At 42.4% G+C, this 26479-nt stretch overlaps 1 protein-coding gene across 1 annotated transcript in view; it reads right to left on the bottom strand.

Annotated features, from left to right (window-relative positions):
• Nucleotides 1-23810, bottom strand: part of HSD17B3 (hydroxysteroid 17-beta dehydrogenase 3) — a 59300-nt gene extending 35490 nt beyond the window's left edge. The window contains exons 1-2 of the mRNA XM_055271813.2: nt 23578-23810; nt 20107-20153 (exon numbers count right to left, since the gene is read on the bottom strand). Coding sequence (XP_055127788.1) covers nt 20107-20153; nt 23578-23731 — 201 coding nt within the window. The 5' untranslated portion in view covers nt 23732-23810. The remainder of the gene's footprint in view (nt 1-20106; nt 20154-23577) is intronic.
• Between the last annotated feature and the right edge of the window lie 2669 nt (nt 23811-26479).

Below are 26479 nucleotides of genomic sequence, written 5' to 3'. Positions count from 1 at the left end.
GTGTGAGGTAGGATCCCATTTGTGCTCAGTGGGCAAAAATTAAACAATTTTTAATTCTGATAATTTAATTCTAATAATAAATTCTGATAGAGAACTGCTGGTGGGACTAAAACTTGTTCTCTCCTTCTTCCTGGGTACATGACTAAGTGACATTTCCCAGCCTTCCTTGCACTTGGGTTGGCCACAGAACCGAGTTCTGTCCACGGGAAGGTCAGTGGACCCATACTGGAAAGCTCTGGGTGTACCATGATTTCTTCCCCTTCTTTCCTTCTCGCAAGTCAGAACAGATACATGTTATGATCTAGCTTCAACCATGAAGAAGAGAGCAAGAGCCCACATGATAGATGGAATTTGCTCAGATCTACTTGCCAATAGGGAAAGCTCTCATTTTTTATGAAGTCTGTAGACATTATTGGGTTTTTGTTGTTGTTGTTGTTATAACTGCCAATCTTCATTATACTATCAACATCTATAGCAACATGTAACTATAGAATTTTTTTCTTACTTTTTCTGAAAGGAATGGTTTTTCCTTACCTTTCTGAAAGGAATCTCAAGATATTTTAGCACTGGTTACCTTTACAGAGAGGGGTAAAGTAAAAGCAGGGTTGGGAAGAGGCCTTTGTTTCTCTTTTTGTACCTTCCTGTACTGCTTGAATTTTCTAATTTTATACCCCCATTACTTTTATTTTTAACAGGAGTTACTTAGGCAAAGAGATGGTGGCCTTTGTCATTTTCTTCCATACCCCTCTTTGAATTAAAAATACATATATAGGTCGGGCACGGTGGCTCACACCTGTATTCCCAGCACTTTGGGAGTCTAAGATAGGTGGATCACCTGAGGTCAGGAGTTTGAGACCAGCCTGGCCAACATGGTGAAACCCCATCTCTACTAAAAACACAAAAATGAGCCAGGTGTGGTGGTACGGACCTGTAGTCCCAGCTACTCGGGAGCCTGAGGCAGGAGAATCGCTTGAACCTGGGAGACGTAGGTTGCAGTAAGCCGAGATCGTGCCACTGCACTCCAGCCTGGGCAATGAGTGAGACTGCATCTCTCTCTCTCTCTCTTTCTCTCTCTCTCTCTCTCTATATATATATACGAATATAATATATATACACACACATTATTAGCCATCAGGGAAATACAAATTAAAACTACAATGAGATATCACTACACAACCATCATAATGGCTAAAGTAAAAACTAATGACAACACCAGATTCTGATGAGGATGTGGAGAAAATGGATCACTCATACACTGCTAGGGGAATACAGCAACTGTGGAAAAGAGTTTGCAGTTTCCTAAGAAACTAAACATGCAACTTCCATACAGCCCAACAATTGCAATTCTGAGCATTTATCCCAGAAAAATAAAGACACATGTTTATATAAAAAGCTATATATGAAAGTTAACAGCAGCTTTATTTGTATAGCCAAAAACTGGAAACAGCCAGGATGTCCTTCAGTAGATTAATGGTTAAACTGTGGTTCATCCATACCATGGAATTCTACTCGGCACTAAGAAGGAAAAAACTACTGATACAATAACGTTGGTGAATCTCCAGAAAATTATGCTAGGTGGGGGAAAAAGGCAGTCCAAAAAGTTTTACATAGTATATGATCCCACTTATATAACATTCTTGAAGTGACAAAATTATAGCAATAGAGAACACATTAGTGGTTCCCAGAAGGGACTGGGAGGAAAGTGAGTGTGGCTATAAAATGGCAGCCCAGGGATCCTTGTAGTGATGGAACTGTTCTGTATCTTGACTATATCAATGCCCAGAACCTGATTGTAATATTGTACTATAGCTTTGCAAGATGTTACCATTAGGGTAAAGAATACATATTATCTCTCTATAGTACTATGAGATCTTAGTCCACACCCCCCCCATAATTTAAGATTTATCCACCAATAAAATAGCTCTGGGAGAAGTCCTGATTACAAAGAAGTTTCAGCAATTCAGTGGAGCACAAAAACAGGATGGACACATAGAAATGCATGGAAAGCAATTTTATCTGTGTCACCCCATCTCCCAGTCTGGCACACCTTGGCTCCAAAAGGATCCCCTTGGCTGTGACTGTCCCTCATGGGAGAAAAGGAGAACAGGATGACTCCAGCAGCCTCAGCCACCACAGACACCTGCCTCTTTTACCCTTGAGGACTTCAACAGTTTTCACAGATGCTGATCCAAGCCAGTGGACCTGCATGGAGTCCACACCACTGCACCTACTCTGAAGAAGAAGCCACCACTCCAGCCTTGGCACCACCATGTCTGCACTGTACCCTGAACCCTGACACCAGGAGGGATCCCCTTGGTCATAACTTCCCCCATGAGGGAAAAAGGAGAACAGGAAGATCTGCATCCGCCTTCACTACCAAGACCCCACAATCTTTGCCAACATGAACCTAAGCTGACAGGGCTGACTGGAGTCCACAGCATTGCACACGCACCCCACTCCCAGGGCCAGAGCCATCGGTGCATTCCCCTGGAGCCAAAGCCACCACACAGAATCCAGCCACCTCCCTCAGACTCAACCATAGGTGAGGATGTTTCCCCACCAAAGCCAGTTAATAAAGACTGGAAGAGGTGATTTCTTCTTCAAATGCACACACATTAATGCAAGACTCCAAGGAACATGAAAAGTCAAGGAAACATGACACCACTAAAGGAACATAATAAATTTCCAGTAAGTGGCCCCAAGGAAATAGAGATCTAAAACTGTCTAACAAAGAAGTCAAAATAATTGTTTTAAAGATCAGCACACTACAAAACAAGACAGATAGGCCAGGCATGGTGGCTAACGCCTGTAATCCCAGCACTTTGGGAGGCCAAGGCGGGTGGATCACCTGAGGTGAGGAGTTTGAGACCAACTTGGCCAACATGGTGAAACCCCATCTCTACTAAAAATACAAAAATTAGCTGGGCATGGTGGTGCACACCTGTAATCCCAGCTACTAAGGAGGTAATCCCAGCTGGCACAGGAGGCCAAGGCAGGAGAATCACTTGAACCCGGGAGGCGGAGGCTGCAGTGAGCCAAGATTGCACCACTGCACTACAACCTGGGCAACTGAGTGAGACTCCATCTCAAAATAAATAAATAAATAAATAATAAATAAATAAATAAAAGAATACAGATAGACAACTCAATAAAATGAGGGGGGAAATACAGGAATAAAATGAGAACAATAAAGAGGTAGAAATTATAAAAACAATGAAACAGAAATTATGCAGCTGAAGAATATGATGAATAAAATGAAAAATGCAAAAGAAAGCCTTAACAGCAGACTCAATCTAGCAGAAAAAAGAATCTGTGAACTTGAAGACAGGACATTTGAAATTATCCAGTCAGAGACAAAGAAGAAAAAAGAATTAAAAAGACTGAAGAAAGCCTATAAGATTTATGGGACATAAACAAGCAACCCAATATATATATGACAGTATTCCAAAGAGAACAGAGAAAGAAAAGGGCAACAGGCTTATGTGAAAAATAAGGTCTGAAAAGTTCCCAAATCTTGAGAGGAAAATGGACATCCAGATTCATGACTCCCAAAGGACCTCAAATAGGATCACACAAATTAAAAATACTCTGAGACACCTGACAATCAAATTGTCAAAATTTAAGGACAAAGAGAGCATTTTGAAAGCAGCAAGAGAAAAGCTGGAAACCCCTACTAGCAGATTTCTCAGTAGAAACCTTGCAGGCAAAAAGAGAGTGAGATAATATATTCAAAATACTGAAAGGAAAAAAAAAAAAAAGCTGTCGACCAAGAATACTATACCCAGCAAAATTATCCTTTTTAAATGGAGGAAAGATAAAGTGTTTCCCAGACAAAAACTGAGGAAGTTCATCACCACTAGATTTGCCTTACAAGAAATGCTTAAGGGAGTTCCTCAAATTGAAATGAAAACACACTAAACAACAACACAAATCATATGAAAGCATTAATCTCGCAGGTAAGGGAAAATATTTGGATAAATATAAAATAATATAATAGCTGTAATGATGGTGCACAAATTACTTTTTGCCCTAATATAAAAGTTAAGAGATAAAAATTTGTTAACAGATACCCAGTATAAAAAGCAAACTTTACAGGCATGATGGCACACACCTGTGGTCTCAGCTACTTGGGAGGTTGAGATGGGGGGACCACTTTAGCCTGGGAAGTGGAGGTTGCAGTGAGCCAAGATCATGCCACTGCACTGCAGCCTGGGTGACAGAGTGAGACCCTATCTCAAAAAAAAAGAAAAAAAAGAAAACTCTTTCTACAAAAACACAGAGGGGAGAATAAAAGTGTGGAGTTTTTGTATGTAATTAAATTATTATCAACTTAAAATAGACAATTATAAGGTATTTTATGTAAGCCTCAAGCTAATCACAATGAAGAAAAAAAAATAATCGATACAAAAAAGATAAAGAGAAAATAATGAAAGCAAATCAATGCAAAAAATCATGAAATAAAGGAAAACAGCAAAAGAGGAAGAGGGATAAAACAACCACAAAACAGACAGGAAACCATTTACAAAATGACAATAGTAAGTCCTCATCTATCAATAATTATATTAAATGTAAATGAATTAAACTCCCCAGTCAAAAGGCATAGAGTGGTTGAATGGACTTAAAAAACAAGATCCAGTGATATGGTGTCTGCAAGAGATTCACATAAGCTGGGCATGGAGCATGGGGAAGTCAAGGCTGCAGTGAATCATGATCACACCACTGCACTCCAACCTGGGTGACAGAGTGAGATCCTGTCTCAGAAAAAAAAACAAAAACAAAACAAACAAACAAAAAAAAACAGAAGAAAGAAAACAGTTCGATTCACAATAGCAACAAAAAGAAGAAAATACTTAGGAATGAACTGGTAAAAGACTTGTATGCTAAAAGTTATAAAACATTAATGAAGGAAATGAAAGAAGACACAGAAAAATGGAAAGATGTCTGTGTTCATGGATTAGAAGATGGAAGAATTAATATTGTTTAAATGTGCATACTATTGAAAATAACCTACAGATTCAATGCAATCCCTATCAAAAATCTCAATGGCATTTTTTACAGAAATAAAGAAAATCCAAAAATTCATGTGGAACCACAAAAGATCACAAATAGCCAAAACAATCTTGAGCAAGAAGAACAAAGCGGGAAGCATCACACTTCTTGACTTCAAAATATATTATAAAGCTACAGTAATCAAAATAGAATGCTTTTACTAACATTGAAAAAGACATGTAAACCAATGGAACAGAATAGAGAGCCTGGATATAAATTCCACATATCTGCAGTCAACTGATTTTTAACAAAGGTGGCAAGAACACACAATGAGGAAAAGATAGTCTCTTCAATAAATGGTGTTGGGAAAACTAGATATCCGCATGCAGAAAAATGAAAGTGGAACTTACCTCACACCATACACACAAATCTACCCCAAAGGGATTAAAGACTTAAATGCAGCCCCTAAAGCCATAAGACTATTAGAAGAAGACATAGGGGAGAATCTTCTTGATGTTGGTCAGGGCAATTATTTTTTAGATATGACACTGAAAGCACAAGCAACAAAATAAAAATAGACAATTGAAATTGCATCAAACTGGCCAGGCACGGTGGCTCATGCCTGTAATCCCAGCACTTTGGGAGGCTGAGGTGGGCGAATCATGGCGTCAGGAGATCAAGACCATCCTGGCTAACATGGTGAAACCCCGTCTCTACTAAAAAGACAAAAAATTAGCCGGGCGTGGTGGCAGGCGCCTGTAGTCCCAGCTACGCAGGAGGCTGAGGCAGGAGAATGGCGTGAACCTGGGAGGCAGAGCTTGCAGTGAGCTGAGATCACACCACTGCACTCCAGCCTGGGCGACAGAGCAAGACTCCATCTCAAAAAAAAAAAAAAAAAGAAAATGCATCAAACTAAAAAGCATCTGTGCAGCAAAGGAAACAATCAACAGAGTGAAAAGGTAACCTACAAAATGGAATAAAGTATTTGCCAACTACATATCTGATAAAGGATTGATATCCAAACTATATAAAGAGCTAATAAAACTTAATAGCAAAACAAAACAAATAACGTGATTTTAAAAAAGGAAGAAAGATGTAAATAGACATTTTTCAAAAGAAAACATACAAATGGTCAACAGGCATATGGTCAACAGGCATATGAAAAGATGTTCAATATCACTAATTATCAAGGAAATGCAGATGAAAACCACAATGAGCTATCACTTCACACCTGTTAGAATAGCTACCATAAAAAAGACAAAAGATAAGTATTGGTGAGGATGCAGAGAAAAGGGAACTCTTGTACACTGCTGGTGGGAATGTAAATTGGTACAGCCATCATGGAAAACTGTATGGAAGTTCCTTCAAATAATAAAAAACATAACTACTTTATGATCCAGCTTCTGGCTATATATCCAAAGGAAATGAAATCAGTATGCCTTCAAGGTATTTGCACTCCCCTGTTCATTACAGTACTATTCACAATAGCCAAGATATGGAAATAACCCCAATATCCATTAACAGATGAATTAATAAGGAAAATGTGGTACACACACACACACACACACAATGGATTATCATTTAGCCTTTAAAAAGAGAAGGAAATCCTGACATTTATGACAACATGGATAAATGTTGGACATGGATAAATGAGGAGATTATGCTAAATGAAATAAGTCAGACACAGAAAGACAAATACTGCATGATCTCACTTACATGTGGAATCTAAAACAGTCAAGCTCATGGAACTACAGAGTAGAATGGTGCTGCTAGGGGCTGGGGGAGGGGTAAATGGTGAGATGTTGGTCAAGGGACACAAAGTTTCAGTTATGCAGGATGAATGAAATCTAGAGAACTAATATAGACATAGTCATAGTTAACAAGGACATAGTTAACGTAGAACATAGTTAACAAGGCTGTATTATATGCTTGAAATTTGCTAAGAACTGTAAATCTCGTTTTCTCACCCCTCCCGAAAAAGAACAAGAAAAGATCATGGTAATGATATGAAATAATAGATATGTTTGTTAACTTGATTATGGTGATTATTTCACAACGTATACATATTTCAATATATTAAGAAGTCATACACTTAAATATATACAATTTTTATTTGTCAATTATTCATCAGTAAAGGTGCAAAGAAATATTCAATATTTTTTAAGTTAAAGGAGAACAAAATAAATACACAAAAATTAGATGGTGGTGCTCTTGAAATGGGTGTGGGGATGTGTGTGGAGAGGGTGGGTGCTGCATGGGGCTTGAGTGGGGCCACGCTGCTTGTGTCCAGCTGGGCTGAGTGATTGGCTAAGGCCAGAGCAACTACACACACTCCCGAAGGGAACTCTGTCTACAACTAGGCAGAAATGATGGGAACCATGAATTTGATAGTAGGCCATGAATTTGATGTCTTTATTTGATGTAAGCCTATTTGGCTGCTCTTAAGTATTGGGTTTTTCTTATAACCTCCAGTAATTAGAAGTAAATGAGGACTGTAGGTCCCCTCCCACAAAACCCAGCCAGCAGATGGTGCCTTACAATGCAAGCAAACTTCAGACTGAACTCTACCACACATAAAATATCAAGCTGGATCAAAGAGTCAGGAACCTGTTGTTGAAAGCTCAGTGGAGCCCCAGCCCTCTGACCCTTAGGCAGTCTACTAAATGTCTTGCATGAGGGCTGATCCTCAGTAGATAAAATATTCTAAGGGATGGATACAGTCAACCTTCTAGCTAAATCAGGTGGCAGAATCCTCCACTATGTGGCAGGATGTGGGACCAAATCACAGTTCAAGGCTATGAATGCTACTCTGCTATACCCACAGATATTACACCTGTAAACCAAAAAGTGTCTGAGACAGGTCTCAATCCATGCAGAAGTTTATTTTTCCAAAGTTAAGGACATTCCAGTGGCACAGCCTCAGGAGGTCCTGAGAACCTATACCCAAGGTGGTTGGGCTACAACTTGGTCTTACATGTTTTAGAGAGACATGAGACATCCATCAATACGTGTAAGATGTAGGTTGCTTCGGTCCGGAAAGGCAAAACAACTCAAAGGGGTGGGTGTGGGGGGACTTACAGGTCATAGGTGGATTCAAAGATTTCTTGATTGGTAATTGGTTGGAAAAGTTTATCTAAACACCTGGAATCAAGAAAAGAGAGTGCCTGGGTAAGATAAGAGATTGTGGAGACCAAGGTGTTTATTATGCAGATGAAGCCTCCAGGTAGCAGACTTCAGAGAGAATAGATTGTAAATGTTTCTTATCAGACTCTCAGTTAATTCTCTCCTGAATCAGGAAAATGACTTGGAAAGGGAAGGGGATTCTCTACAGACCATAGATTTTCCCCACAACAGAGAGCTTTGCAGGGCCATTTCAAAATGCGTCAAAGAAATACATTTGGGGGTAAAATACTTTGATTTCTTTTAGGGCCTGCTGTCTGTGATGTTGGTATCTTATTGCTACAAAGAGTCTGCTTTGTCACTCTTTTTTTTTTAGACAGAGTCTCACTCTGTCACCCAGGCTGGAGTGCAGTGGCGCGATCTCGGCTCACGGCAAGCTCCACCTCCCAGGTTCACGCCATTCTCCTGTCTCAGCCTCCCAAGTAGCTGGGACTACAAGTGCCCACCACCACCCCTGGCTAAATTTTTGTATTTTTAGTAGAGGCGGGGTTTCACTGTGTTAGCCAGGATGGTCTCGATCTCCTAACCTCATGATCTGCCCGCCTGGGCCTCCCAAAGTGCTGGGATTACAGGCATGAGCCACCTCACCCGGCCTTCTTTGTCACTCAAGGTCTCTGTGTTGGTATCAGTGCTGCTCAGCTGTGCCTGAATTCCAAAGGGAGGAGGGCGTAATGAGGCATGTTCGACCACCCATCTCCATCATGGCCTGAACTGGTTTTTCAGGTTAACTTAGGAATGCCCTTGGCCAAGAGAAGGGGTCCACTCAATTGGCTGGGGGACTTAGAATTGTATTTTTGGTTCACATACCTATGTTCATTCAAGGGTAGAAGTGCCTGTACAACATTTTTTAACCAATCCACTTATTTTGAACGACTATTCCATAGTATAAATAATTTCCTCAGGAAAATTACTTATAACATCTGTTAGGCTAGCAAGCCCTCTAATGAAGGTCAAGTTAGCTGAGGCATAGATGTTGATGAACTCTGATTTGTCATTTTTAAAAATGAACTAAAAACTCAATTTATCCAGGGTTCTGGCAGAAATAGATAGCACACTCAAACTGAGTAATTTGGAGAGAGTTTAATATGAAGAAACCACCAGGGACAGTGCAGTAGGGTGGGGCTGGCAACACTGAGCTGCTGTCATCATGTCAGAGGTATTTGAGCCAGAGCAACTCCATCTTAAGTAGGAGCTGGGTGAAATGAGGCTGAGACCTACTGGCCTGCATTCCCCGATGGTTGAGGCATTCTATGTCACAGGGTGAGGTAAGAGGTCAACACAAAATACAGATCATAAAGACCTTGCTGATAAAACAGCTTGCAGTAAAAAAGCCAGCTAAAACCCACCAAAACCAATGTGGCGAAGAGAGTGACCTCTGGTCGTCCTCACTGCTACACCCCCACCAGCACCGTGACAGTTTACAAATGCCAGGGCAATGTCAGGAAGTTACCCTATATGGTCTAAAAGGGGAGGCATGAATAATCCACCCCTTGTTTAGCATATCATCAAGAAATAACATGAAAATGGGCAACCAGCAGCCCTCGGGGCTGCTCTGTCTATGGAGTAGCCATTTTTTATTCCTTTACTTTCCTAATAATCTTGCTTTCACTTTATGGACTCATCCTGAATTCTTTCTTGCTCAAGACCCAAGAACCCTCTCTACAGGCACACGCCTGTAGTCCCAGCCACCAGGGAGGCTGAGGCAGGAGAATCACTTGAACCCAGGAGGCAGAGGTTGCAGTGAGCTGAGATCACACCACTGCACTCCAGCCTGGGCAACAGAGTGACACTCCATCTCAAAATAAATAAATAAATAAATAAAATTTTTTAAAAAGACAACTTTACCTTGCAACCCAGAGACTCCACTGCTAGGTAATCTACCCAAAGGAAAGAGAAAAGTGTCCACACAAAAACTCAAGTGTCAATATTCACAGAAGCATTATTCATAATAGCCAAAAAAAAAAATGGAAACAACTCCAACTGTTGTCAACTGGAAAATGAATAAACAAAATGGAGTATATCCATACAATGGAATATTATTCTGCAGTAAAAATTAAAGAGCTACTGACACATGCTACAATATGGATGAACCTCCAAAACAATATGCTAAGTGGAAGAAAACAGTCACGGAGAACTGCACGTTGTATGGTGACCTTCATATGAAATGTCTAGAAAAGATCAGTGGCAGCCTAGGGCTAGGGATAGGAATGCAGGATTAATAGCAACCAGGTGTATGTGATCTTACTTGAGTAATGGAAATGTTCCAAAACCGAATGGTGGTGATGATAAACAACTCGGTTAATTTCCTAAAAATTAATGAAGTGTACACTTGGGTGAATTTTATGGTATATAAATTATATCTCAAAAAGCTGTTCAAGATTAAAAAACTGACCCACATGTATATGACACCATCGATGCTGAAGTTTTAAAAAGTCAATTATATTCACTCTCACAGGTGATTTTCAGCCATGACTCTGGACAGCTGAAAGTGTTAACACCACACAGGTATTGTCACAAGTTCCCCCCAGCCTGCAATCTGCACAGTGAGGTTTCACTCCATTAAAAAGACAAGCAATTAGGCCAAGTGAGGTGGCTCATTTCTGTAATCCCAGAGCTTTGGGAGGCCAAGGCAGGAGGATCACTTGAGGCCAGGAGTTCAAGACCAACCCAGGCAACACAGCAAGACACCCCCACCACCACCACCTCTACAAAAATTAAGATTAAAAAATTAGGCCAGGCTCGGTGGCTCACGCGTGTAATCCCAGCACTTTGGGAGGCTGAGGCAGCAGGATCACAAGGTCAGGAGATCAAGACCATCTGGCTAACATGTTGAAACTCCGTCTCTACTAAAAATACAAAAAAAATTAGCCAGGCGTGGTGGTGGGCGCCTGTAGTCCCAGCTACTCGGGAGGCTGAGGCAGGAGAATGGCGTGAAACCAGGAGGCGGAGCTTGCAGTGAGCCAAAATCACGCCACTGCACTCCAGCCTGGGTGACTGAGCAAGACTCCGTCTCAAAAAAAAAAAAAAATTAAAAAATTAGCCGAGCATGGTGGCACAGCCTATAGTCCCAGCTGCTCAGGAGGCTGAGGTGAGAGGATCGCTTGAGCCCAGGAGGTCAAGAATGCAATGAGCCGTGATCCCACCACTGCACTCCAGCCTGGATGACAGAGTGAGACCCTATCTCTAAAAAAAAAAAAAAAAAAAAAAAAAAAACAGAAAGAAAAAAAGATAAGCAGTCACTAGTTGCTGCATCAATTGTTTCTTTAAACAGTTGATTTCCTGGTGTGTGTGTGTGTGTATGGAAGTGGGTAATGGGGGAGGCTGCGTGTGTGGGGGCAGAAGGCTTATGAAAAACCTCTATACCATCTGCTCAATTTTTCTGTGAACCTATAACTGCTCTAAAAAATAAAATCCATTAAAAAATGTTGTTTCATTAAAAAAAAAAAACACTAAACCATGGACAGTCCTATTTCAAGACTGAACCCTGCCAATGACATCCCCAAGTCTTCTCTCTTGTTCTCTCCATGGAAAATTCCCTATCCCCACCTCTAGCCTCCATTTTTTTTTTTTTTTTTTTTTTTTTTTTTTTTTTTTTTCTTTTTTTTTATTATACTTTAGGGTTTTAGGGTACATGTGCACAATGTGCAGTTTTGTTACATATGTATCCATGTGCCATGTTGATTTCCTGCACCCATTAACTCGTCATTTAGCATTAGGTGTATCTCCTAATGCTGTCCCTCCCCCCTCCCCCCACCCCACAACAGTCCCCGGAGTGTGATGTTCCCCTTCCTGTGTCCATGAGTTCTCATTGTTCAATTCCCACCTATGAGTGAGAACATGCGGTGTTTGGTTTTTTGTCCTTGCGATAGTTTACTGAGAATGATGTTTTCCAGTTTCATCCATGTCCCTACAAAGGACACGAACTCATCATTTTTTATGGCTGCATAGTATTCCATGGTGTATATGTGCCACATTTTCTTAATCCAGTCTATCGTTGTTGGACATTTGGGTTGGTTCCAACTCTTTGCTATTGTGAATAGTGCCGCAATAAACATACGTGTGCATGTGTCTTTATAGCAGCATGATTTATAGTCCTTTGGGTATATACCCAGTAATGGGATGGCTGGGTCAAATGGTATTTCTAGTTCGAGATCCCTGAGGAATCGCCACACTGACTTCCACAATGGTTGAACTAGTTTACAGTCCCACCAACAGTGTAAAAGTGTTCCTATTTCTCCACATCCTCTCCAGCACCTGTTGTTTCCTGATTTTTTAATGATGGCCATTCTAACTGGTGTGAGATGGTATCTCACTGTGGTTTTGATTTGCATTTCTCTGATGGCCAGTGATGAGGAGCATTTCTTCATGTGTTTTTTGGCTGCATAAATGTCTTCTTTTGAGAAGTGTCTGTTCATGTCCTCTGCCCACTTTTTGATGGGGTTGTTTGTTTTTTTCTTGTAAATTTGTTTGAGTTCATTGTAGATTCTGGATATTAGCCCTTTGTCAGATGAGTAGGTTGCAAAAATTTTCTCCCATTGTGTAGGTTGCCTGTTCACTCTGATGATAGTTTCTTTTGCTGTGCAGAAGCTCTTTAGTTTAATGAGATCCCATTTGTCGATTTTGGCTTTTGTTGCCATTGCTTTTGGTGTTTTAGACATGAAGTCCTTGCCCACGCCTATGTCCTGAATGGTATTGCCTAGGTTTTCTTGTAGGATTTTAATGGTTTTAGGTCTAACATATAAGTCTTTAATCCATCTTGAATTAATTTTTGTATAAGGTGTAAGGAAGGGATCCAGTTGCAGCTTTCTACATATGGCTAGCCAGTTTTCCCAGCACCATTTTCTCAGCCTCCATTTTTGAGTCTTGGAATGCATCAACAGGATGGCTAAAGAATTAAGCACCTTTGTCTCCCAATTCACTTCATCAGCCTCCTGAAGAGGAGATTGTCCAATAAATGAAAGGCCATTTGCATTTTCAGCACAAAGGATGCTCTCTGCCTGGTGGGCTTGTTTCTCTCAAGAGCCACAGGCCTTTTAGAGGTTCCATGTGAAGTGGTCTGGGCCAGGAGGGGGGCGCCCGAGAACACTTGGTTGTCTGGGCTGGCATTGTTCCCTTTGTCTGCTTGAACAGGACTCAATCTTATTTCCAGAATGTCCAGGCTGACAGGCTCCATACACAGGTTTTGCCACCCCCCTTTCAGAAAGTTAAGCTGCAAAAGCCTCCCTTTCCCAGAATTTACTGCCGGGGCCCCATCCTGATGCAGAACGGCTGCCATGGGATGAATGGGCCTTGTTTTCCTTCTCCTGTATGTTGGGGCCTGGGTCAAGGAAGGTGCTTGTAGCTGCTAATCTACAGCGGGTAGTGGGAACACCAGGAAAAACAGGGCTTCCTCTGTGTGGCCAAGAATAAAAGAAAGGGCTTGAATTCAGGTGCTACAGGAGTGGAAATGGTGTGAAAAATAGGGTGAGCAATGGCTTCAAAGGTATGGAAGAGTGGGCCCACTCTCTTCCTCCCTCCATCCCAGGCCCATCCTTCTCCACAATTTTTTCCCACCTGCCTCAAGTAATGCTTGAAATTCTTTTAACATGAAGCAGAGCCTCTCCTGCCCCGTTAAATGTAAATGCAGATTCGGTTAAATGCAGTGAAGAATAAGCTTCTGGAAGGGCGGAGGAGAAGTGCTTTCCCTATTCCCACCATTAAGTGCATCAAAAAAACCTGGACACAATACATAAAACAAACAGAAGACTCCAGAATGTGAGGAGAGGTTCATTTAGGGGCCTTGAAACCCGAGGAAGGGCACTGTGGTATTTCCTGGGCTTTTTTTTTTTTCCACACATCCCAGACATTGCTGGAGAAACTGGCGGTTCAGAAATGCCAACAGGTGCAGTTATAAAAAAGTCTCGCTGGGCGCAGTGGCTCACGCCTATAATCCCAGCACTTTTGGATGCCAAGGCAGGCGGATCACCTGAGGTCAGGAGTTTGAGACCAGCCTGGCCAACATGGTGAAACCCCATCTCTACTAAAAATACAAAAATTAGCCAGGCATGGTGGCGGGTGCCTGTAATCCCAGCTACTCGGGAAGCTGAGGCAGGAGAATCACTCGAAACCAGAAGGCAAAGGTTGCAGTAAGCCGAGATCGCGCCACTGCACTCCAGCTTGTGTGACAGAGTGAGACTGGGCAAAAGAGCAAAACTCCGTCTCAAAAAAAAAAAGTCTCAACAAAAGCCTGCCCTCTCTAACTAGAGGACCAGAAAAGGGGATGTCTAGTGAGAGAGAAAACATTTAGACAGCAACTGTGTACTCCAAGCAAACACCTTGGGAAAAACTATGACCCCACCCACACCCTGCCAGTAAAGGCTGGGTGCGGAGCTGGGTCTTCTATGCCGGTGAGGCTCTGTAGCAAGGATCCTGGGACTCTTTGTCCTCTTCCTTTGCCAGGGATGATAACAGAGGAGACCTCATTTTAGGAATGAAGGGGAAATGAAGCCATTCTGGAATGAAGAAAAACTAAGATAATTTGTTGCCTGCAGACCAACCCTAAAATAATAGCTAAAGGAAATTCTATAAACAGAAATAAAGTGACTTAAAAAGGAATCTTGGGACATTGGGAAGGAAGAAAGAGCAACAGGAAGAGAAAATACTGGTAAATACAAGACATTCTTCTCTGTGGTGGTGAACATTGTGTGTCAACTTGGCTAGGTCATGATACCCAGCTACTTAGTCAAACATTATTATGTTTCTGTAAAGCTATCTTTATATGAGATTAACATCTAAATTAGTAGACTTTGAGTAAAGCATATTACACTCCATAAGGAGGGTGGGCCTTGTCTCGTCAGCTGAGGGCCTTGAGAAAACAAGATTGACCTTCCTGGAGGAACAGGGAATTCTGTCACCTGATAGATGGCCTGTGGACTTGAACTGCAGCTTTGCCTCTTCTTGGGTCTCCAACCTGTCAGCCTACACTGCAGATTTGGGACACACCAGCCTCCATAACCATGGGTGTCAATTCCTTCAAATAAATCAACCTTTCTCTCCTCTCCCTCTCCCTCCCTTCCTCTCCCACTCTTCTCTCTCTGTCTCCTTCCCTCTCCCTTCCTCCCCACTCTCTCTCCCGCTCTGTCTCTCCCTTCCTCCCCCGCCCCCACTCCCAGCTGTCTCTATGTGTCTGTGTGTCTGTGCGTGTATGTGTGTGTGTGTGTGACACACCCTATTGATTCTCTTTCTCTCGAGAACCATGACTAATACATTCTCAAAAAATAAAAAAAAGCAGTATATTTGAAAGGAATCACAGTTTAAATATGCAATGAGAACAAAACCTAACCTTGGAAAGCTTACTCTAAGCAAACCATTTTGCCTGTCTCATCCTATTTAACCCTTACAAAATCCTAGGTGAGACTGTCATCACCTCCAGCTCGCTGATGTGGAAATTCAGCCAGTGAGCCTTGGAGGGAGGCTTTGACACACATCTGATCAATTCCCAACCTCAGGCTTTTACCCATTACAGTCCACAGCATCTCAGGCTCAGCTGCACTCCTTGGAGCAGCAGTTAGCAGTGAGAGAACAGGATCTCTGGAAGGGAGAAAAGCCTACATGAAGGAGAGGTTGGGAGCCCAGAAAATTGTTTAACATAGCCTCGGTAAAGAACATAAAGAGGCTGGGCACAGTGGCTCACGCCTATAATCCCAGCACTTTGGGAGGCCAAGGCAAGAGGATTGCTTAAGCTTAGGAATTTGAGAACAGCCTGGCAACAAAGTGAGACCTCATCTCTACAAAAAAAAATAAAAAATAAAAAGGCAAAGAAGAAAAAAAGTCCACAAGGAGAAGTGCAAAGCAAGAATTCATCAAGGACAGAACACAAAGTTGGCAAAGACCCAGAAGTGCAGAATGGATATGTAACTTGTCCAGAATCTCCGGACAGCATCATGGTGAAGACTGGAACCCACAGCTCCTGACCCCCAGGGCCATTGCTTTGTGAAACAGTAAAGAAATGAATGGCTAAGGACAGCTTCCACATGGGGTCTCCCCTAAGCAGAAAGAAGAGTGCCTGAGTCTTGTGATAACAAGGGACCACAGAAAGGTCAGGTCAGCATGAACTTGAGAAAAGATTCTGGAGAATCGTGAAGAATTGCTTGGCAATCCAGGGAACTTAGAGGTAAGGTGAAGAACCTTTTGGTTGACATATTAGGTCTTTCCAAAACCTGGTCCAGGGTGAGAAATTGTTATATAAAAGGTTATATAGTTTTAATGCAAATAGCTAGAAACGTTTTCCTTCTGATTTGGGGGAATGGAAGACACATTGTTTTGAAAAGTGACTGCTGGGTGGTCTCTCCAACTTCAACACTCAAATATGACCACTCATCTACCGAGTGTCAGCCACTCCTCATCACCAGTAAGTTGCTATACATGAATTAGGATAAGAGCAAAGAACTCTTTATCTTAAAAATAAACAGAGTTGAGATAGAAGGGTCAGTGTCAAAAAATCATCATCAGCAGATGAAGGATGGGGGTCAGACATGAGGAGCTTTTTTTTTTTTTTGAGATGGCGTCTCGCTCTGTCACCAGGCTGGTATGCAGTGGCTCAATCTCGGCCCACTGCAACCTTCACCTCCTGGGTTCAAGCGATTCTCCTGCCTCAGCCTCCTGAGTAGCTGGGATTACAGGTGAGCGCCACCACGCCCGGCTAATTTTTGTATTTTTAGTAGAGACGGGGTTTCACTATGTTGGTCAGGCTGGTCTGGAACTCCTGACCTCATGATCTGCCCACCTCGGCCTCCCAAAGTGTTGGGATTACAGGCGTGAGCCACCACACTGGGCCACAAGGAGTTTTTTTGTTTGTTTTTGTTTTTGTTTCTGTTTTTTCAGACGAAGTCTCACTCTTGTCCCCCAGGCTGGAGTGCAATGGCACAATCTCGGCTCACTGCAACCTCCACCTCCCGGGTTCAAGCAATTCTCCTGCCTCAACCTCCCAAGCAGCTGGGATTACAGGCACCTGCCACCACACTCAGCTAATTTTTGTATTTTAAGTAGAGACAGAGATTCACCATGTTGGCCAGGCTGGTCTCAAACTCCTGACCTCAGGTGATCCACCCTCCTCGGCCTCCCAAAGTGCTGGGATTACAGGCGTGAGCCACTGCGCCCGGCCCATGAGGAGCTTTTTTAACTGGCATGCTTGAGGTTTGTTAACATCTGCAAAGTTTCTAGCAAGTGCATCCCAGATGCCTTGCACTGCTATTTCACATAAGATGGCTTTATTATGATGCAAGCCTTTTGGGACAAGAAAAGGCATGGGTACTGTACAGAATGCATTTTTCATATGAACCAAATGTTTGTGGCCCCCCAAAATTCGTATGTTGAAATCCTAACCCCCAATGAGATGACACTTGGAGGTAAGGCTTTCAGGAGGTAATCAGGTCATGAGAGTGGGGCCTTCACGATGAGATTAATGTCCTTATGGGAAGAAACACCAGGCCAGGCATGGTGGCTCATGTCTGTAATCCCAGTACTTTGCGAGGCCGAGGCAGGGAGATCACTTGAGCCCAGGAGTTCAAGACCAGCCTGGGCAACATGGTGAAACCCTGTCAGTACAAAAAATTTAAAAATTAGCCAGGCATGATGGCACATGCCCATAGTCCCTGATACTCAGGAGGCTGAGTGGGAGTATCACTTGAGCCCAGGAGGTTGAGGCTGCAGTGAGCTGTTTGCACCACTGCACTCCAGCCTGAGCAACAGAGGAAGACCCTGTCTCCAAAAAGTAAAAGAAGAAGAAACATCAGAGAGCTTGCTTCCCCTCTCTCTGCTCTCTGCCATGCAAAGCTACATCAAGAAGACAATTGTCTGCAAACCAAGAAGAGAGCCCTCACCAGACATCAGATCTGCTGGCACCTCACTCTTGGACTTCCCAGCCTCCAGAACCGTAAGAAATACATGCTTTCTTAGGCCACCCAGCTTATGGAATTCATTCTGCAGCTCAAGCTGATGAAGACCACATCTGTCTCAGAAATGGGTGTAAATTACTATAACATAATGGAAAGCACCGGAACCTTACGTATATTCACAACCTCTAATCCAGCAAGGCCACCTCAAGGAAAATAGCTCCCAAAATAATTGGAGATAAGCAGAAAAATTTCTGTATTTATTCCCAATTTTATATAAAATGAAGAAAAATTCAGAAAAAAATCTAAAATTTTTACCAAGAAATTGGTTAAATTATGGACCATCCATTTGATGGAATATTATGTTGCCATTTAAAAATCACAGTTTTGGGCAGGCTGTGGTGGCTCATGCCTGTAATCCCAGCACTATGGGAGGCCAAAGCAGGCAGATTACTTGAGCTCAGGAGTTCAAGACCAGCCTGGACAACAGAGCAATAGTGAAACCCTGTCTCTACAAAAAATACATGAGCCTGTAGTTCCAGGAGGACACATTGCTTCGGGAGGCTGAGGTGGGAGGATTGCTTGACCCCAGGAGGTCAAGGCTGCAGTAAGCAGTGTTTGTACCACTGCATTCCAGCCTGGGCAACAGAGCAAGTCCCTGTCTCAAAAAAAAAAAAAAACCCTACAGTTTTGACATAAGAAAATGCTCACAACTAATGTAACATTTAAAAAATAATGGTTTGTATAATCTGGGATTTGAGATAAATTTAGGAGAAACTGTTAAGCTTCAAATATCTTTCTCTTCAAGAATGTGGTACTTTTTTCTCTTATTTGGAATATCTCCTATATTTCTCAATGGAATTTTACAGTTTTCTTAAAAAAGACCTACAAATTTTATATTAACTGTATTTCTAGGATTACTTATTTTTCTGTTGCAAATGGAAAAGCTTTTCATTATATTTTTAAGGTGTTATTGATTTTTTTTTTTTTTTTTTTTTTTTTTTGGAGACGAAGTCTTGCTGTATTGCCCAGGCTGGCATGCAATGTTGCGATCTCGGCTCACTGCAACCTCTGCCTCCCATGTTCAAGAGATTCTCTTGCCTCAGCCTCCCAAGTAGCTGGGATTACAGGCACCTGCCAACATGCCCTGCTAATTTTTGTATTTTAAGTAGAGATGAGGTTTCACCATGTTGGCCAGGCTGGTCTTGAACTCCAGACCTCAGGTAATCCACCTGCCTTGGCCTCCTAAAGTGCTGGGATTACAAGAGTGAGCCACCGTGCCCATCTGGTGTTATTGATTTTTAAACAGCCTTCCTCTTACAGTTTCTAGAATTTTTTTCTATTCTTCTATTGTATTTGACATGGTTCTAGACATCAGTGTAATAGGCATAAGGAAGAAATAAAATACATAGGAATTCCAGGAAACAATGTTTCATTAATAAAAATGTGAAATTTGTAATAATAATAGCATATAAAACCACATATGTTATAAATGCATTTTTAAAGTATAATTATCAATCTATTTATCTATCTACAGAGAAATAAGCCTGGAAGCAAATACCCAAAAATACTAATTGTATTCTAGTGACTCTCAGTTCTATTAGACCTTCTTTTTATAGAATATGTTATAATGCCATTAATCTCCTTGAAACGAAAGTCACTGATAATATGTTTTGCCTAAGCAAGTGAATTTTAAAAAATCAATATATGCCCTAGCTTAATGTAAATAATAAATAAAAGGAAAGTAGTTTATAATGTTTTGAAAAAATTAGATTTAAGTATATGAGCTCATATGGCACAATTACGCTAGAAAATACCAATGCCCCACAAATTCCCAAAACAATCCCTAAGGCAAGGTACTGTCACCTTTGAGTATCATTGTGTTTAAAAAAACAGGACCAGGCAGTGAGATTATTATTTTTGTTTGCTTTTCCATAGAGTATATTTTCTCCTTTAAATGAATGCATACTGCTTTTATATTCAAAAATCTAGTGTTGGGGTGGATGTCTCAGGACTGTGATTGTTCAATACAAGGGAGGAGAAAGTCCCCAGGAAGACAGCTTACCTCAAACGAGTACGCTTTCCCAATTCCATCGCCTGCTCCAGTGATCACTGTGAAAAACAGGAATGCTTTTAAAGGACAGAATTCATCTTTAAACTTCTCTTTCTCCCTGGCCACGTTTTCTCGCAAGCCTAGTCTCCAGGACAGTCAGTACTCCTAAGGCTCATCCCTTTGCTCTCCAGCCCACACCCTTGAAGCCCCTCACTAAACGTTCAGGTGTTGGTTGGTTGGTTGGTTGGTTGGTTGGTTGGTTGGTTAGTTGGTTGGTTGATTGGTTGGTTGGTTGGTTGGTTGGTTGGTTGGTTGGTTTTTTGGAGGGATTGGCGAGACTATGGAAAACATGTTCCAAAATGAAACACAGATCCGCAGCCAGGGAACATTTCCTGCAGGCCCCATGAGGATGCAGATATTGTGAGCCTTCACCCCACAAGGGCAGGCAGTGTTCCCCATTATCTCTCTGCCCAGGCACCCATCTGTCATTGTAAGGACATTTCAAGGTTCCTCCTAAAAGTGGAGCTCTGCCCCCTTCTCACCCCCACCCCACAGCAGCAATTAAAGGCCTATGGAAGGTAGGGAATTTAGCAAAGAGGAAAATACCAAAATGCAAAAAGAAAATGCAGTGAAATGAAGAAACCTGAAGAATTTGTACTCAATAGAACTATCTGTTAATATACGACAATCAAATAGGTCTGCCAGTCCTTTCATATCAACATTACAGACATATTTAATGATTGAGCTCTAGGATACGCCTCATTCGTGAGAACGTCACAATTTCAAAATTCACTACCATTCGGTATATCGTAAAACTTACAATTTACCCGTGCAACAACAATTAAAGGGCATGCTTTCAAAAAGTGTGAACAAAAGGTACATTTAGCTCACTTGAGAGTGAGTGCAGGCCAAGCTGTACAAGCCTCACAGACCACACTGACAGAAGCACTCTGGCTTTAATAATTACTGATGATGTGTCTGTTCATTTAGGAACTTCTAAGAGGCTCCATGCACACCGTCTGCAGCTCTGGGTGGAGGAACTATGTTCAGGGCATCTTGGGCCTTACCTTCCCCTCCCTGTGGGGAGTCTTCAATTCACCCAATACGGGGCCTGCACTACAGGCAAGATGATACCATCAATAATAACAACAGATAATGGTCACACACTTACTTCTTGCCATGTCCTGCTTCTAGTGTTTTAGATGCATCATCTCATTTAATGTTCAAAACAAACCTAAAATGCAGGGACCATCATTATCCTTAGTTTATAAATGAGGAAGCCAAGGGGAAAGTGTTCGTAACTTGATTAAGGTCACACTGCTAAAAATGATGACACAGGATTTGAACCCAGGCTGTCTGACTTTGGGGCCCTGAGTCTATGAATATACACTAAGAAAAGAATTAGGAAATCAGCACAGAGCTCAGGGTACTGTATCTGAGGAATTAAAAATTTAGCCTCTAGTTCTTGGGTTTCTTTTTTGTCCCCTACTTGAAATATATTATCTCCCTGATATCTGCCTCTGCCCAAACATATTTTACTCCTGCTAGAGGTAACTCTATCCATCTTGACTCATAAAAACAGGTTAAGATCATGTTTTTCCTTTGAGTCACCAGATGCTCTTAGTCTCTGGCCCCATTTGAACTTCTTTTAGAATGTAGGTTCTTAGAAGGGCTTTCCCTACACAAACGACAGCAGCTGTGCAGAGTGCTACATCCACCCACACATGGGCATCTGAATCTGTGTGGAGTGGGGTATTTAAATCCAGAACACGCAGGTCAAGCTGCTGAGCAAGTTCAAGCAGGTTCACTCCTGACAGCATAATACCCCAAGAGGACACACACACACGCACGCACACGCACGCACGCGCGCTCACACAGCAAATGTAAGAAGCAGCAGTCAAAAATCCATTTGTCATCCCAATTTCTCACATGGTAATTTTTAAAATTTCCATTGCTACGTTTTTAAGGTTGCCAGGTTTAGCAAATAAGGATACAGAATGCCCACTTAAATTTGAAATTAAGGTAGATTATGAATTGTTTAATATATGTCTCATGCCATATGTGAGTTATAACATACTAAAAACGTATTCCTTTTTTTCTGAAATTTAAATTTAACTGGGTATCCTGTATTTTATCTGGCAGCCCTATAAGGATATTAGAGTCTTTCTTATTTTGCCTAGATAATATCTCTAAAGTCACTTAATCATTTTTGTCATGGGATTCTTTTTTTTTTTCGTGTCCATATTTGAAATACAAGGCCCTGCAAAGACCTTAGCATATCAAATATTCAAGGAGGTGCTGAAACCATGGCCTCATGCTCGTCACCTTAACCTCAGTCTTAGGGCTGAAGTTCTGCATGGGCGTTCCAGTAGATAAATTCCATGGGGAGGCAGCATTTAATTGACACCAGCCAGACCCAGATTCCATTCCATACCATCCTGAAAACATGGCTCCGTAGAGATATGTGTTGCCTTGATTTTGTAACACCTTCATTTCTTAAAAACACTTGGATCCTTTTTTTAATACAGTGAGTTAAAATTATTTAGATTTCAAAATTTGGAAACACCATTTAGTAAAATGAAAGCACCCTGGCCTTTTTGTAAATCTGGAGATGAGGATGCAGAAATTTCTGCATTATTTATTATTTGTATCAGCAGGAAATTCCCAAAAGAAGAAAACTCATCTAATGGGGTTGAGAGGACAAGTGCTTAGCAAGGGCTGGGTAGCCTTCTGCCCTAGTGTTCCCCTAATGCCCTACAGCTTGTGTTGCAGACCATTCTAATTTCACTCACACTTTCTAATCCCCCCAATTAAAATTACCCAAAGGAATTACTTCTTTGCTCTCTCTTTGAGGCTCATGCCTGTCATCCCAGCAGTTGGGGAGGCTGAGACGGGTGAATCACGAGGTCAAGAGTTTGAGACCAGCCTGGCCAACAGGGTGAAACCCTGTCTCTACTAAAAATACAAAATGTTGGCCGGGTACGGTGGCTCACGCCTGTAATCTCAGCACTTTGAGAGGCCAAAATGGGCAAATCATGAGGTCAGGAGTTCGAGACCAGCCTGGCCAACATGGCGGAACCCAGTCTCTACTAAAATACAAAAAATTAGCCAGCTGTAGTAGTGTGCGCCTGTAATCCCAGCTACTCGGGAGGCTGAGGCAGGAGAATTGCTTGAACCCAGGAGGCAGAGGTTGCAGTAAGCAGAGATCGCACCACTGCACTCCAGCCCGGGCAACAGAGTGAGACTCCGTCTCAAAAAAAACACATTAGCCGGGTGTGGTGACAGGTGCCTATAATCCCAGTTACTTGGGAGGCTGAGGCAGGAGAATTGCTTAAACCTGGGAAGCAGAGGTTGCAGTGAGCCAAGATCACACCATTGCACTCCAGCCTGGGCGACAGAGCAAGTGTCTGTCTCAAAAATAATAATAATAGTAATAAGCAGGAACAACAGCAGCAAAAACACATGAGCTGGAACCTCCCTTACCTGCCCACTGTCCCATTGACCGCAAGAAAGGCTTTGGCAAAACTTTCCAGTAGTTCAGTAAAATACATCTGGAGAATCTCACGCACTTCGCCAGGCAGGCCAGGCACACCAGCAGCCCTGTGAGGATGAAGAACTGTTCCAGGACGTCCCCCATGGCTGCACTGAACAGACTGTTTCAGCCCTGGCCGTGGCCCTCTGTGTGTGCCTCCTGGGACCACACTGCTCTGGAGACCTCCAGATCTTCTTCCAGGAGTCACTGGATGTGTTCCATCAAGTCAGGGGCACCTAGATTAAAGTAACTTCTTTACATAATCCTCTGATTCACAGGCCTTTGAATAAGGCTTTTGTTACTGTGGAAGAGCTGGTGAAAAAGTAAAAGGTGGGCACGAAGGGAAGAAAACAAAGCCTGGACAAATAAAATGGCAGCCCACGGTTCTCTCCCTGAATTTGGAAACTTAAAAAGGATGCAGGATCCAAGACAATTATTCATGTATTTAGCACTATGTATTGACTGCCTACCAGGTGGAGTCCCCTCTTGAAGTCATTAGGAAGATAATAGTGACCACAGGGTCTCTCTGGTTTGGAGCTTAGATTCTGGTAGCGGGGACAGATGATAAGCAGATAAACAAGATAACATCAGACTGGGCAGTGGCTCACGCCTATAATCCCAACATTTTGGGAAGCTGAGGCAGGCGGGTCACATGAAGTCAAGAGTTCAAGACCAGCCTGGCCAACATGGTGAAACCTCATCTCTACTTAAAATACAAAAATTAGCCAGGCCTGGTGGTGTGCACCTGTAATCCCAGCTACTTGGGAGGCTGAGGCAGGAGAATCACTTGAACTTGGGAGGCGGAGGTTGCAGTGAGCCAAGATCACGCCATTGCACTCCAGCCTGGGTGACAGAGCGAGATTCTGTCTCAAAAAAAAAAAAAAAAAAAAGATAACATCAGTGCTATGAAAAAGCACTATTGAATGATGTGTTTGAGTAGCTACTCAGGGAATGCTTCAGAGAGGGTGTTCAGGAAGGAATTCCGTGAAGAGGTGGCATTTTTAGTTGAAATTTGAAAGAAAAGGAGCCAGCTCCGCAAAGATGAGTTTCCCCCTCCAGGCTAATGGAACAGCTAGTACAATGCCCAAAGTGAGAAAAATCCATGTATTTGAGGAATAAGAACTAGGACAGGCCGGGCGTGGTGGCTCACGCCTGTAATCCCAGCACTTTGGGAGGCCGAGGCAGGCGGATCACGAGGTCAGGAGATTGAGACCATCCTGGCCAACACAGTGAAACCCTATCTCTACTAAAAATACAATAATTAGCTGGGTCTGGTGGAGCATGCCTGTAATCTTAGCTACTTGGGAGGCTGAGGAGGCAGGAGAATCGCTTGAACCCGGGAGGCGGAAGTTGCAGTGAGCTGAGATTGTGCCACTGCACTCCAGTCTGGGCGACAGAGCAAGACTCCAATTCAAAAAAAAAAACAAACAAACAAACAAAAAAAAACTAGGACAACACAGCAGAGGGACTGGCCACAGAGAGCAAGGGAGGAAAAGGCCAGAGCAGGAGGGAGGAGCCATGCCCTACGGGTGAGTGTGGACTTTCAGAGCAACCAGAAGCCATTGCACAGATTTAGGAAATAGAGTTCTATACTCTGAATTATGCTTTTAAAAGGCCACTGGATGCTGAGGGAAGATGTCCTTCTGGAGGTGGGATGGAGGGTGGGTGCGACAACTGAAGCAAGGGCAGCCAGGACTGAAGTCATCCATGCAGAGGCCTCAGGATCAGTCCTTGGCCTTCTCTCATTTCTGCCTGTGCTGCCTCTCAGCTCACTCTGTGCTGCAATCAACAGCCTTGCGCTCACCCTAGAAGCAGAATTGCTGGCCAGAACATAGATTCATACATCTTTATGCTAGATATTGTCAGATTTGCCTTCATGTTGCATTCACGCCAACAGCGCGTCAGCGTGTTCATTTTCCTACTGCCTTAGCAGTAAAGCATGTTGTCAAGCTTTGGAATTTTTGCCACCCAGTAGGTAAGAAGTAGCATCCAATGTTGTTTTAAGTTTAAATTATCTTATCAGCCAGGTTGGAGAGATTTTCATAAGCCTAAGGGCTATTTTCACTGTTTTCTTTGTGAATTTTCTCTCTCCTGCCCGTTTTTCTATGTGGTTTTTGGTCTTTCTCTTCTCTGTATTTAGAGATGGTTTCGGAACTCTGATTAGTCAGAAATTCGACCTGCTCACTCTGTCCTTCATGGTCATTGATTATCTCTTCAGGTGTGTCTGATCATTGTTAAATCAGCCCATTGTGGTTTTTATTTTAATGACCTTAACTTCATTTCAAAAGTTCCTTTTCTTTTTTGCAAAACTGACGCTTTTCTTCTTATGGTTTTCTGTTCCATGCAGATATTTTTAATTTTGACTTTCTTTACCTCAGCATAATTGTCTTATGATCTGGCTTTAACAATTCCAGTACCTGCATCAGCCTTTCTGTTGCTGTCTCCTCTCTCTGGTAGGTCTCACTCATGGTGCCCTGTTTCCTTGTGTGCTTGATAATTTTCACCTGTGCACATCCAATTTTGCTTGGAAATTTCTCTGTGAGGTTTTCTGATGAAGCTGTATTCCTCCATAGAGGAGGTGATTTTGCTTCTACCAGATACCTAGAGGAACTTCCAATTTGGAAAATTAAATTCATGGCTAAATTCATAGTTTTTTAAACCATGCAGGTGAAGTGAATTTGGTCTGCCATGACACCCCCCCCGGCCTGTGTTGATAAACCCATAGGACGGTTCTCTGGCCATCTCCACGCACCACCACCACCTCCTCTGCTCAGCGCCAAGGTGCATTTCCTTGTAGTCTGGGAGCATGTTTCTTCTGGACCACAGTTACTCCAAGGATGTAGAAACCTTTTG

The sequence above is a fragment of the Symphalangus syndactylus genome, chromosome 3 (assembly GCF_028878055.3).
Source record: "Symphalangus syndactylus isolate Jambi chromosome 3, NHGRI_mSymSyn1-v2.1_pri, whole genome shotgun sequence".
NCBI lineage: Eukaryota > Metazoa > Chordata > Mammalia > Primates > Hylobatidae > Symphalangus > Symphalangus syndactylus.
The sequence above is the reverse complement of the archived record's forward strand: the minus strand, read 5'-3'. Positions and strand labels throughout refer to the sequence as shown.